Here is a 13,352-nt window from a genome sequence, read left to right as displayed (position 1 = left end):
TGCAATGCCTTCTGGTTCTGTGTTGCTTCTCAGGCATTCTGGCAGTTTTTAGAAACTCCACAACAGTTTTGTGAAGGCTTCTGGGAAGCTTCTCTTAGGTGTTTGAAATAGCATAGAAAAAGCTATCAATGTGTTTAGTTAGCTAGTGACTGATAGAAGCTGCTTCTGTGAACTGATTACATGTGAAAGTCAAGCTTTCAGCCCTGGCCACAGACTTGCAAGTAAAGCAGGCAGATAATGTGTGATCTTGTTAGAAGAAGTAAGAGGAGGGCTGCAGAAAAAGGTGATGAGTCAAAGCAACGAACTAGAAGAAGTCTGTCATATGAAAAGAACTGAAGGCGAGATAGGATCGTGATGCATGGTTTGCTTAATGAATGAGATTGGCCTGAACCACATCAGCCAGGGTTTATGATATCCTGCAAATTAATGTTGTGGTTCTTTGAGAGCCCTGGGAGTGCTTCCACCTCTTCAGCACATTCCAGCTCAGTGCTGAGTTGTGCTGCAGCCTGCCATTTTCTCTTCTCCTTGGCTTTCCATGGGAAGAAAATTTTGACTGACAGGCCTGAGTTAACTATGTACAGGCAGAGAACCAGTGCTTCAGGATACACACTGGAGCTTGCTTGCCTCACAGTCTATATGTAGCCTGAGGGACTTGATATGGATGTCTATTGCTGTAAACTGGAGAAAGAACAATTAGGGCTTTTTACTTTAATTTAGAATTCATTTTCTTGTCTTGTGTCACAAGATCCTTTGCTAAGAGTCAGTGCAAAAATCTTCTCCAACTGTTAACCTTTTATGACTGCTTTTGGCTTTCTGGAACTGATTGAGGGACAAAGAGAAAGAAAAGAATAAAATCATGGACCAGATTAGTTAGCAGAGATTTTAAGGTGGAGGCCTTCCGCTCAGAAAATGTCCTTGTCAAAGGAGGTTCTCTGAGATGGTAGACAGCAGAATGTGTTATCAACTGTTTATAAATATTAAATGTAAAAAGCATATAGATATTCAGAAGATCGTGATATATATTGCTGTATTTACCATGTGAAAAGCTCTGAACAAATCATTGGGGTGTGGGATATGGTTGTTTTTTGAAAAAGCTAGGACAGCCAGATGAAGCAGAAACTTATGTTTGGTGCATTGAATTGGTGAATTGTTTTAGTCTTTTGCATTAATGGAAAAAGGACTTTTTAATAAAAACAAAGCTTGGGAATATTAAACATATACAATTAAGCATGTAAAAAAAGCAACATCCGAAAGACATATGCCAAAGTCAGGTCTTGGGAGACTTGTAAGGAAACATGAAACACTAGCTATACTGCAAATAATAATCTTCTATACATATTTTTAGCACCCTGCTTTCATCTTCCTCTAGTAATGTGTTCTTAATTCCAACTTTGTTAGAGATACTATGGTTCATAAATATTCATCATTTAAAAGAAATTAAGAAGATTTTGTTTTAAAGTCAATATTGAGTTTGTTAATGAAAATGGCTCAGTTAATTAACTAAATGGCATCCTAAACTGAACTTACATGAAGCTCTTTCTTACATTGATTGTTTTTCGTGAAGAAATGATGCATAAAAATTAACTTCTCCTCCTTCCATTTTAAATAATTCTTCTGTACATGCTGTAGAGAAGGTGATTTTAAGCAGATAAAACTTTCTGAACAGTGACTATAAAAACTGCTATTTTATGTAATCATTGTGCTAGTTTTATGGAAGTGTCACTTGTGAGTCATTCTTAAGTCTGGATTGTATTGAATAGTTGTTATGGCTTTAGCTATTTCTTTTTTATCCAGATTCTGGCTTGGACAATATAGAAACCTGATTTCAGTCCAGTTGTGCTGTGGGCTGATTGCAGTATAATCACCTATCTAATTTTTTTTGTACTATTTGCATTTTAGCAAAAATGGGATAGTAAACTAGAAGCTGTTGTTTGTTTTACATTCAGTAAGGAAAGTAGTTTGTGTAGAGAGCTGTATGTTCTCCATTTTGCTATATGCAAACAACGGTGAATTTTTTAAAACCTGATGCTGCCAGTTATCATACAATAGGAGCCCATTCTTATGAGGTGCTTTGTATAGTCAGAGGGACTCTGCCAAGCCAGGAGTGCAAGAAAAAACATAACAGTCTTCACATACTTTTGCTTATATTCATTTCAGTTTATCATATTTTGTATATCAAGAAAGCGAGATTTTAATTCTATATCAGATTTGTCAAAATAAGATCCATTTATAAGTGCTGCTTTGTTATTGGGAGGCTAGTGAGAGAGCTAGCAAGAGAAAGCAAATATTTTATCTAATATTAAAAAAAGAAGAAAGAAAGAAAGAGTTGGGTAGGAAACATTTCCACTGCTGTTAAAATTTTGGAGATTTGTGTGTTTTTTTTCTTCCGCTCTTCATTAGAAAATCTGCCATGTTTCTTTTCTTACAAAGGATATGTTGGAGAGATGCATGCCCTCATCTATATTCCCACGTAGCTGGGTAGTAACTGCATTATCTTCTCTTCAGTTATTTCAGTTAAATAAGAAATGACCTCGACGTTGACTTGTGAGAGAGAGGGAAAGTATTCAAAATCAGGCATTGGTCACTTGAAATGTTATGTATGTGAGTCATTTCCAGTGGCTTTGCTTACTTTTATCAGGTAGCAGCTACTGATAATTATGATGCCTTCCTAAACATGTAATTTATCCAGTTTATTCACTTGCAATAACATATCTGACCTTTGTAAAACTATTCCCCACTGTTAAAATGTAACTTACTATCTCTACATAGTTAATTTCAGCCTTTTGGTTTTGACTATGTTTCTGACTTACAGAATCGAACTGTAACTTCACAGTTATTTTAATTGACGCTGAAATCGCCTTTCTCTATATTCATAAGGAATTAAAAAGAAGAGAGAACAAGGAATATGATGTAAAACATCAGTTGATATACCTTATGGAACTTCTCCCTGCCCTTTATACTTACTGTTATTGTATGAGTTGGTATCACTTTCCACTTGCTCAGCTCTAATTCATCCCATAGTACATGCACACACCTATATGTGTAGACTGAAAAATAGTATCTAAAGGTAAAGACTGAAAAAAAAAGTATCTAAAGGTAAAGTAGGAAATAGCAGTGAAAGACTGGAGCACATAAAATGGTTGAGGAGATGCAGGTGGCCAAACTGAACAATTATATGTTTTTGCACCAAAGTGATCAGATTGGGGTAGGGGTGGAGAGAACCTAATAGTGGATCATTTAGGCTTCTTATGAAGGAAGATCATCCAAGGCATGAGGTTCTGATGGAATAGAAACAACCACTGTAAGTACTTTTAGAATTTATGAGGAGAAATAATGAAAATATGTGGATAAAGACTTTGAAATAAGGCAATTGCTCAAGTTTCACAGGGTATTTTTGTGTTTCCAAAGTTTTTTTACCATTTTTCTGCTGTTATTTTATTTGTATTTTTAAAGAATTTTAATGAAAAGAGTAAAACCGTACAACACACAGAACTAAATAACTGAGAAAAGGTCTGATGTTTTAAGATTAGAATAAGTATTGTGAAGACCTGTGTCAGTTTGTAAAATTAGGATCTTCTGCTGTTTCCCAATATAGAGCTTAAATCTTTTCTATATTCAAATACTAAACTCCCAATTAGTCTAACTTAATTAACACTTGAACTAAAGTACAAAATTTTAGATGCATCACATGCTTTAAGAATTATGTTTTGACACATATCATTGAAATTATGTAGTCCTTTGATGTAGAATTTTTTCTTTGAAGGAATAATCCATACTTTTGTTGTCATTTCCATTTTCAAATTTAATTTTCTTTTCATTGCAAACCAAGGTATGTTTTCTGTGGTGATCTGCTGCCAAATAAAGCAATGTTGAAAATATTCATCCATGTGCAAAGGAAAAATCTGGATTTTAGAAAGCTTTTGTACCCTTTTTTGCCAGTGTGTAACTCTCTCTACCTTCATCAGACCTATATTCAGACATGGGCAGATTTGAGGGAAAGCATCTATGTGTTTGCCCTGTTTTTCTCTTCTGCAGGTGTCAGCTTAGGGCTAGTGTTTGCTTTGGTTTTCCCTCTTAGGAGAGGACATCAACCCTCCTCTGATAAAACCTAACAGCCTTTTCTAAATGGAAGGGAAGGAGATAAAATACTAAAGGAGATGAAACTGGGTAGACGTCAAATGGTTACCTGAGACAACAAATGAAAAAAAGCTGAATGGGGGAGCAAGGGGCCAAAAAGTCAAAAATGTGAAAAAGATAACTGGAGTGGGACCCTAGTCTGTGCTCACACCTCCCTGGAGGCATCCAAGGAACCAGGAGAGAGAGCCCAGAGACTGGAGAGGACAATGAATTGGCAATAGGTCCAATGGCATCAGGATCCCACCTCCGGAGTGGGACTCTTTCTCCTGCAGCTGTGAATAACCTTCTCCAGGGCCTCGAGAAGCTTGTCAAGGAATTCCCATAATTGATGGGATTTGGGATGGAAAGACTGTAAGTAAAAAAGTAGGGAAGTCTGAAGGGGCTGGAGGGGGAACGTGGCCTGGTGCACCCCATCTCCATGCCTGCCTCTGTTCTCCTCTGCACAGGGGGGCACAAAGTGAGAGACCCAATGAACATGCCCATGTCCATTACTCGATGGAGGATTTCGCATGGTATGTTTCTGGTGTGCTGTACAATTAGCTGAGGAAACAAACTGTCCCACCTGAGACAGTCTGCAGCAGTACCGTGGCTTGATAGGAGGATTTGTAATTCCCTTAATCTCATCAGATTGTAATTTGATCAGGCAGCTTGACAGAGTTTAAAAACAAATAAGGAAACAAAAAAAAGCCCTGAGATCCTGAATCTAAGAATCTGTGTTTTCCATACAATAGCATGTAAGATGTAACGTGTAACAATCAGTTACATTTTTCTTCTTTCAAAAAAACTCTCCAAATTTATGTTTGTCTCTCTTCTAATACAACCAATATGCTTGATAAATGTTAATTTGGAACCAGATTAATATAAATTTCAAACCTTCAGACATCAGCTTGGATTTTTATTATTTTTATCCTATGATTACCTATTTACTTTCAACAGTATTTCTGTGGCACTTGTTTATGTTAATATTAAAGCTACTAAACATTAGAGATTAACATTCAAAAGTTGTAAGAAAGATGAAACTAATCTGTGAAATTAGGCCAAGATCTGCACAGAGATTTGCACATAAGGGAAATGATTGCATTTTTAATTACTTTCTTTCACATCAGGGTCCATTATGGAAAAGCAGAGTTTTTATTTTATTTAACAAGATTAAGAAGATACAAAAAGTGATTTGACTTACTGGTCCATTTTTATTAGGATATTATGGTGTGGCTACAGTGAACAATGAAAATTATTTAATGTATGGCAAATCAAGATCATGAATTACAAATATCATTTAAGTATGGTCTAATAAATCATATATAGAATATATATAGACGGGTTATTTTAGTACCAACAAATCAGTATTTTCAAACAGAATTTGTGAGAAAACTTATGTATCATGAGACTGTTGTTTTCTTCCCATGCCCTCCACTGTTTTTTTTTCAGAAGCCTTCATTGCTTTCCTGTCTCTAGTGGATTTAGATTTATTGTCTTCCCTAAATAGCGTCATTAGGGATTAGAAGTTAGTACACATCAGTAACACTTTTGTAGCCAGGCAGTGTGTTAGCAATACTTCCATTAATACAGTTTAACTCCACAGGGAATTTACATTTTATTGTGTTTATCAGAAACCTCCTGTGTTTTGGTACTTTTAAAAGAGGTGTTGCAATAAAAATGTGTGCTTAGAAACAATGAACATCATAGAGAAACCTCGTTTTTTTAGTATAGAAAGCTAACCAAACTTCTAGGCTGATTTTAATACTTAATTGCCGTATTTTCCTGTCCCTGCCTGGCCCTTGTACTTGCTGTTGTGTTGGGGTTTTTTTAAGTGAACATGTTTTCTCCCCCTAATACAGGTTTGTAGTGTTGCCCATAGTATAGAGACGCCTCACCTCTCTATCTACAGAAAACAATCTAGCAAGGACATGGAGCTTTGGGCTGGCTTATTTATTTCCAAACTGTCTCTATATTTACTCCAAATGCTTCAGTGCTGTTGGGCTTGTACTGTGCCATTCACTGAGTCTTAATTTCTAATCCTGTTGGCATAGAAGAATGTGTTTGCTTAAAATCTGACTACCTGGAATGCAAATGAGAGACCCAAATGTACCGATCAGTATTGAAGATATATTTCTTCATTATTTTTCTTCTCTGTATGCATCTGCTCATCTATATTTGGACTCAGCTGGCAATTCTAAACACCTTGTAAGAAAACACATACTTATGAGTTTCCCGATTCAAGAGATCAAGAGAGGTTAGATATCATTCAAATGATGAATTTCACATTTTTATATTTGCTATTGCTCTTCCTGATTAAAAATTGAACATGAAAGCCGTTTCACATACTGAGAAAACAAACTTTTTGTGTACTACCAGTAAAATAGCAGAATAATCAAAAAATGAGAAGTCTGTTAACACCATTTTTGAGGAAAGAGAGTGTGTGACAGACTTGCAAGAAACTTGTCATCATAATTTGGTTGGTGTTTCTACTCTCCTTCTACCCCTTCTTCCCATCAGTGTCTAACATTTATTTATGTTTTCTTAACATTTTATGTATGTGTTTATATGCATGGTGTTAAATTGCTTTATGTTGCATTTTTTTCCCTCACAAAACCAACTTGTGGTATTTTTTCAGGTGTCCAAAGATCTTCCAGAGAAACAAAAAGAAATAGAGATTCTGCTAAAGGATTTCATCCAATTTGAACATCAGTTAAATCAGCTGATACTGTGGGTAACACCTGTCAAGAACCAGCTGGAACTTTATAACCAAGTGGGTCAACCAGGAGCTTTTGATATTAAGGTAAATCTTCCTCCATTTTAAAAAAGAAATCTGTATTTTCAATGGTCGAAAAATCAGTCGCAGCATTAGCTGTATAGTTCTGTTAACTATGCAACTTTGCAACATAAGTCAGCAATAGCCCCCCAAAGTTCTGTTGTATAAAAGATCTATTTCATTCAATTCTAACTCTGGTATTTTAAGGAAAATTCATTTATTTTTTTCCATTAGATGGTTTCTAGTGATTGGACAGTTTAGAACCAATGATTGCAAGATGAAATATAATAGGTTGTATTATTTTTGCCTGCCATTTCTAATGAAGAAAAAGCCCTAAAAATTGATACCTTAAGGACTGATACCTTTGGCTTAAGGAAGCCAAAATTTTTATACAATGCTGATTAAAATTCAAGATATCAATAGCCATTTAAGCAGTTTTCATTCAAGTTAATATGATTAGATGAGAATCAGAATAGCTAGGGCCATGTCATGCTTCCCGTGTTTGCAAAAAAAGATATCTAACTGTACAGGTAATATCACAGAAATCAATCAGCCTGATTGTCCAGTATGTGTGAGCAAAGGATTTGTAATCTGATCCTTGATACGCATTTACGTATAAAAAATGCATGTATGTGGGTTAGTGGGACCAGAGAAATTATGGATGAAAAGCAGTGATTAGAATCAGGTAGCCAGCTAGGTGTGAACTTAGACTTTTGGCTTTGTGGTAGATGTCTATGTATGTATGAGATTATCCTCATATAAACTAGGAGAATCTTTAATATGCTAATGCTTGTTGAAATCCATAAAATGTTTTTGGTTTATATTAGCTGAGCATCATGATCACCTAGGTAAAGATGAAACAGAAGACATTAAGTTTTGTTTTGGTCCTGATGATGCTATTCTCAGTGAAAAAGAAAAACCTGAAAATATTTAAAACTTTTCTTGCCTTGTGTTAAATGGAATAATAGCTATTTCTGGAGAGGTCTGCTTTTGCTGAGAATGTTTATTAAATTCACTTTAATTCAGTTTCTTTTATGGAACTATTTCAATGCCAAAACACTTTTTATTTTGTACAATCATATTATGTAAAACAGTGGATCTCAAGTCCTGCTGCAGTCCTGTAATTGACAGAATGAGTTCAGCAATGACATTTATTCTCTTTTTAAAAGATAAAATTAGTATAGCTCTCTGAAAATGCCTGTACATATAGTGAATGAGTGATGGAATTTTGCTTGCAAAGAAAATTATCTATGCTTATTTCCTGTATTTTAACACGAATTTTTAAACATAATTCTTTCATTTTTTCTGATTTTCTTTTCCATTCTGTTTCTTTTATTTCTAGAAGAATTCCACCATTAAAGTTTATATGAAATAAAAGCAGGGCTAATTTGCTGTGAATTGTAAGATTATTGCTTTCCTTATTGCTTGTGAAAGATATGTCCTGCTTAGCTGTTTTGATCCTCTTATGGTGATATCACAGGAAAATTTTGGAGAAACTGTTGAAAGAATAGAAAAAAATTGTGCCTATATTCCTGAAGGGGTAGATGAAATCATATATGTATGGAAAGGAAAGAATGGGAATGAAGAGGTCTAAAGGGAGGCAAATTAGCTTTCCCTCTGCAAACCCACCTATCATTATGTCTTTCATAGATGGAGTTTAGATAGCTTAGATTTAAATTTTGACCAGTTATTGTAGATCAAAAAGCTAGTTTTTTATCCTATTGTAAGTGTGATAAGCAAATGCAACACACTACTTTATCTGCACGGTATATGTTACTGGACTGTGTTGTAGTGAGGTAGGCTTAACCTCCTGAAATCTTGTGGGCTCATGTTTTACCCATACTGTCATTTTCTTCAGGGAGAGAATCTCTTACATTAAAGAAGCTGTGTTCTATATATCTGAAGGCAAGGGGGATTATAATTTTTTTTTAAGGTTAAGAATAAACATAATAAGAGTTTTGAGACAGTTTGTCATGACAAAGCACACACAGAAAAAGAGTAAATATAATTCAGGAAAGCAGCGCATTCATGACAACATTCAGTTTATACTTAGCTGTAAACCTATATTACAGTCCCAGGCTAACATGCTGCTCTACGTTTGGTCAAGCATGTGCATACATACTGTCTTGAAGTATTGTTGAAATGATCAGATTTTCACCTATATATTTTTGAATTACTGTCCTGTGCAGCTATCGTTAACATAAAAAAAAAAAAAAGTAACAACATTGCATGCTTACTTATCAAAGGGATGTATTCAATAGAATCTTCTGTTCTGGTGTTCCCAAACAGTATATCAATATATAGCATTTGTTCTGCCTCTGTTTTAATTCTTTTGACAACATCCAGAGAACTGTGAAGTATCTTCTGTAGGATTTAATATTTCTTTTTTTCAGAAACAAGCATGACTGTTGCTCACCTAGCAGAATGAAAATTCTTAGCAATTCTTAGAATTCTAGAAAAGAATTCTTACAATTCTTAGAAAAGAGGCGAGATGAGAAATTTTACAAAGTAAGGCTCTTATTTGCTATTCTAAAAAGATGTAAGATATGAAGAAGCGATTTAGAACTGCCAATAAGACTTATGAATATAGCACCTGAGTCAAAAAGTCCAGGCCCATTTAAGTCCTAGGAAAAACCTCATTATTCTTCTTACAGGGGTTGGCATAATTGCTTAAAATTTTTAATTTTAATTTGAACAAAGGCATGTCTTTTATGAAAATTCTGTTAATGTTCTTCATACTGTTTCTTAGCCTGCAAGGCAATTTTCTTCCCCTTCTTCCTCTTTCATTAAATTCTCATGTCTTTTAATTTCTATGATATGTATTCAGGATAGGTAGCAGGGAAAGAGGACATGAACGTGTGACAATTTTACACGAATATATAAAATAGCTTTAATCAGTTACCAGTCTTATATTAAAATAATGTTCCTGTTTTACAGCAAGTTTCTTGCATTCCTACATATTTGTAGCAAATTTGAGTTACAGAAATGTGTGAGAGCTGAAGTTAAAATCTGATACACTAAAGTGTCTCTAAAGCACTAATTAAAATTATTCTGGCAGAGTTCTCCAAATAGTGATTTATTTCTCACAAATCTGTGGTAACCTTTAAGTATGCAACTATAATCCGATAACTGATTTTACACTTTTTTCCATAAATCAAGGGATATAATAAATGCATGCCCCATCAGATAATCTGATTTAATCTGTTAATATACAGTGATCAATGTAGTACATGTGTAATAAATATATAAGGAATAATATGTGTGAATTTTACTTGAACAACACTTTGTACTTACTGAAAACTTACATTTTCTGTTAAATAATAAAAATTTAAAAGCTTGTAGGTTTTTTCCACTTGAATGGAAGTGAACTGAATAAAGCCACAACTGAACAGTTTAACATTGTTTTACCAAAGCAGTTAAAAATTGATGAGAAGCCCCTTAAATTTACAGTTAGTTAGAGGAAAGATGAAGAAAGAGCACCAGCACTATAAACTTTTAACATTGGCTCAGAAGCAATTCTGAGTGAGTTGCAAAGAGATAACCAAAGGAGCCATTCATACATGTTGTTACAGAGACCTTCACAAAACAGTAAGACCTTGAGACCCAAATACATAATTGGGCTTGTAGACAGCTAGAGAGAGATTAGAATTCCTCCTATAGCTCATAAGACTACACCTATTTTAGTAACTAAAAAGTGGTCAGGACCATGTTTTGGCCTAGAGGTCAACTGCTGCAGCAAAAGCTCATGGCCTTTCAGCAATACTCCTACCCCACCCAAAAGGATAGCTGCATCCAGAGTGCTCTATTGCTGCATCCATGGCCCAAGTTAATCTCTGACCAGGGCTGGGCATCGTCTCAGACAGTGTAGTGTGGCTCAAGCCAAAATCATGCCAGAAGCAGTGCTCCATGTTTAATGGTGTGGACAGTCATGCTGCAGAGCTTGGGCAAGTGCCCTCTCCTTGTTTAGTTCATTACTACAGGCATCAATAATTCAGGGAAAGCTGCCAACTGGTTATTTGCAAGGGAGAGATTTAGCACTGTTGGCATGGTTCATTCTCTGCATCACTTGACTCAGTTATGCAGTCCCCTTCTGCTTGTAGATTAGGATTGTATCATCAGCTGTATGGTCTTGACTGAGGGTGTTAACTGTGTGCTTCCATGTAAGATAGGTTATGGACATGACAGCACTCAATCTTGGGGGAGTAGGACCAGTGATAATGCTACAGTCTTTGATTTAGCAGTTTTTCAATTACTGAAGAGAGGTCCTTTATGCCTGTGCCCTCTTAAGTACCCTTGCTGTGCTGAATCGCATACCACCATTCGTAATGATAGTGTCCAACCAATGCTCTGCAGCCTACCTATGTCATGGATTTCAAAATTTCAAGTGGTGTGCAGCCCTTTCATTAGCATAGCATGATACAGTGTATGTTCTTACCCAATGTGATATAAACTCTACTTAAGAGTCTTTGCCTGTTCCCTCACATTAGGCAGTTGTGCACTACAAAGGCCCTTTATAAAAGCTTTCTTAGAGAGACATTTGCAGATGAATAATTATATAACATTACATCCACCTGCTTCAGCCCTACAAAAAATGTATAAAGATGTGTTGAATGGTGATGAGTTTGAAGATGTTGCTCTATCCTGAGGTAAGACACAGAATTGAGGAGGAGTAGCTAGCTGTTTTTTCTGACATGTGCTGCTCTCACTTCTCACTCCCATTCTCTTTGAACTTTCTATACTTAGTGTGTGTGGGAGAGACTTTCTTCAAAATGTTTTCAGATGCTTAATACCAACTGTTTCCTAGATTTTTTTACTCAGTCTAGCATGGAAGTAGACAGTATAACAGGCAGAGCTCCTTTTTTCTACACTGTGATGTGGTTAGGAAACAGGAGATGAGAAAGTGCAGAAGTAAAGAGGTGGGACATGATCAGCATGCTCCTTAGTCATGGTAGGCGTTCTTCTTGGAGTACATCAGAGTACTATCCTCTTCCTGGCTGGAACTCTTCATCTCAACTGAGGTTTTGGCCAACATCTTGCCTCCTAAAATACATATAAATTTCAGTTTGTAAAGCACAAATAATGGTGAGAAAAATGTGAACATTATGAGATTGTTTAAACAAAACATAAGACAAAAAGAAACAGTTTGTTCAGACCCCTTATAAAGCATTTACTAAAAAATGCATTTCATATTGAATCTTAAATCTTGTTTTCTTTCACCTTCTTCTGCTTTCATAGCTCTACGCTTCCTTTAAGAATTACAACATGACTCAGGAAACCCTGTTATATTTTATGTCAATATAATTTTTCTTCATAACTCTCTTGACTGCATTTTAGAGACTGCCATGCCACAGTTAGACCCCTGGCCTTCTGTTAGGCACCATAATCTAAGTGGTGGTTTCCAAAATCCCAATTTGGTTGTTGTAACTCAAGCATTTCTCAGTTAGTAAATACCAGTAGAGGAAGAAGTCCTTATTTTCAGGAAATAGAAAACATCTGTAGCAGTATATGCTTTTCTTTTGTTGTTAATCCTTAATAATTTTCTTCTACAAACAATCAAAGATTAAAAAAAAAACCCCTGTCTGAATACATCAACATTGAAATTCATATCTGCAAACTACCATTGAAAATGTTAATATAGATCTTAGTTCTTTATGAGTTAATTTGCAGTGTTGCATAATTTTATTACCACAGTGACATAATCTTCCTTCCTAATAATGACAAAATACAGGCTGCTCCCTATGAAACATGTATGTGCATGGTGAAGGCATGAAATCTGCATCTATAAGAATTTTTTGACTCTACTGATACTTGTGAACACTGGAATACTGACAGGTTTGAAGTGTATCTTCAGTGTATCTTCATGTGCTGCTAGAACATATTTCATCTTGTGCCTTTTTCAACTCTCTGGACTTTTCTAGCTTTCCAAGCTAAGTCTGACCTCTCCCTGTATTCTATCGTTGACCTGGAGTTACTTTCATTCTTACAGCTATTTTCCATGATTTGGTATCCTTACTTCACAAATTTAGCTGAACTCATTATGAATTTCTAATTTACGATTAACAAAATGGTGCAAAGAAAATGCTGCAAAAAATGTCTACAGTATAATATAGAAATGACTGAAATACTTAACAGTACAGCTATGTTTACAGTATGGCTTCTGCCAGCCCCGGTGTCTAGATTACTGGTGTGATAGCAAGCCTGCTCCCTGATGGATGTAACCATGCCAGTAGACACCTTCAGTGTAGACATATTTAAGTTAAGCTGTTACTATGTGGCTGCTTTTTACGTGCTAGTACTTTTTTACCAGTATTTTGCCTGGAAGCACTGCTAAAGCCCATTTTCCTAGACTTGCTTTCAGTTTATGCTGAACAACTTCACTTTTCTTAGCAGTTTATTCTTTCTTCATCAGTAAAAATTCAGTACTAAAGGTGTGCATTTTGTAACTCCAGAATGTTCAAATTTA

The 13,352-nt window shown here is 35.5% G+C and overlaps 1 protein-coding gene across 1 annotated transcript in view; it reads left to right on the top strand.

Moving 5' to 3' along the window:
- Positions 1-13,352, top strand: part of DMD (dystrophin) — a 1,189,181-nt gene that overhangs the window by 757,004 nt on the left and 418,825 nt on the right. The window contains exon 48 of the mRNA XM_067297573.1: positions 6,752-6,916. Coding sequence (XP_067153674.1) covers positions 6,752-6,916 — 165 coding nt within the window. The remainder of the gene's footprint in view (positions 1-6,751; positions 6,917-13,352) is intronic.

This window comes from Apteryx mantelli, chromosome 1 (genome assembly GCF_036417845.1).
Source record: "Apteryx mantelli isolate bAptMan1 chromosome 1, bAptMan1.hap1, whole genome shotgun sequence".
NCBI classification, from domain to species: Eukaryota; Metazoa; Chordata; class Aves; order Apterygiformes; family Apterygidae; genus Apteryx; species Apteryx mantelli.
Note: the sequence above shows the minus strand (reverse complement) of the source record. Positions and strands in the feature narration are given on the sequence as shown.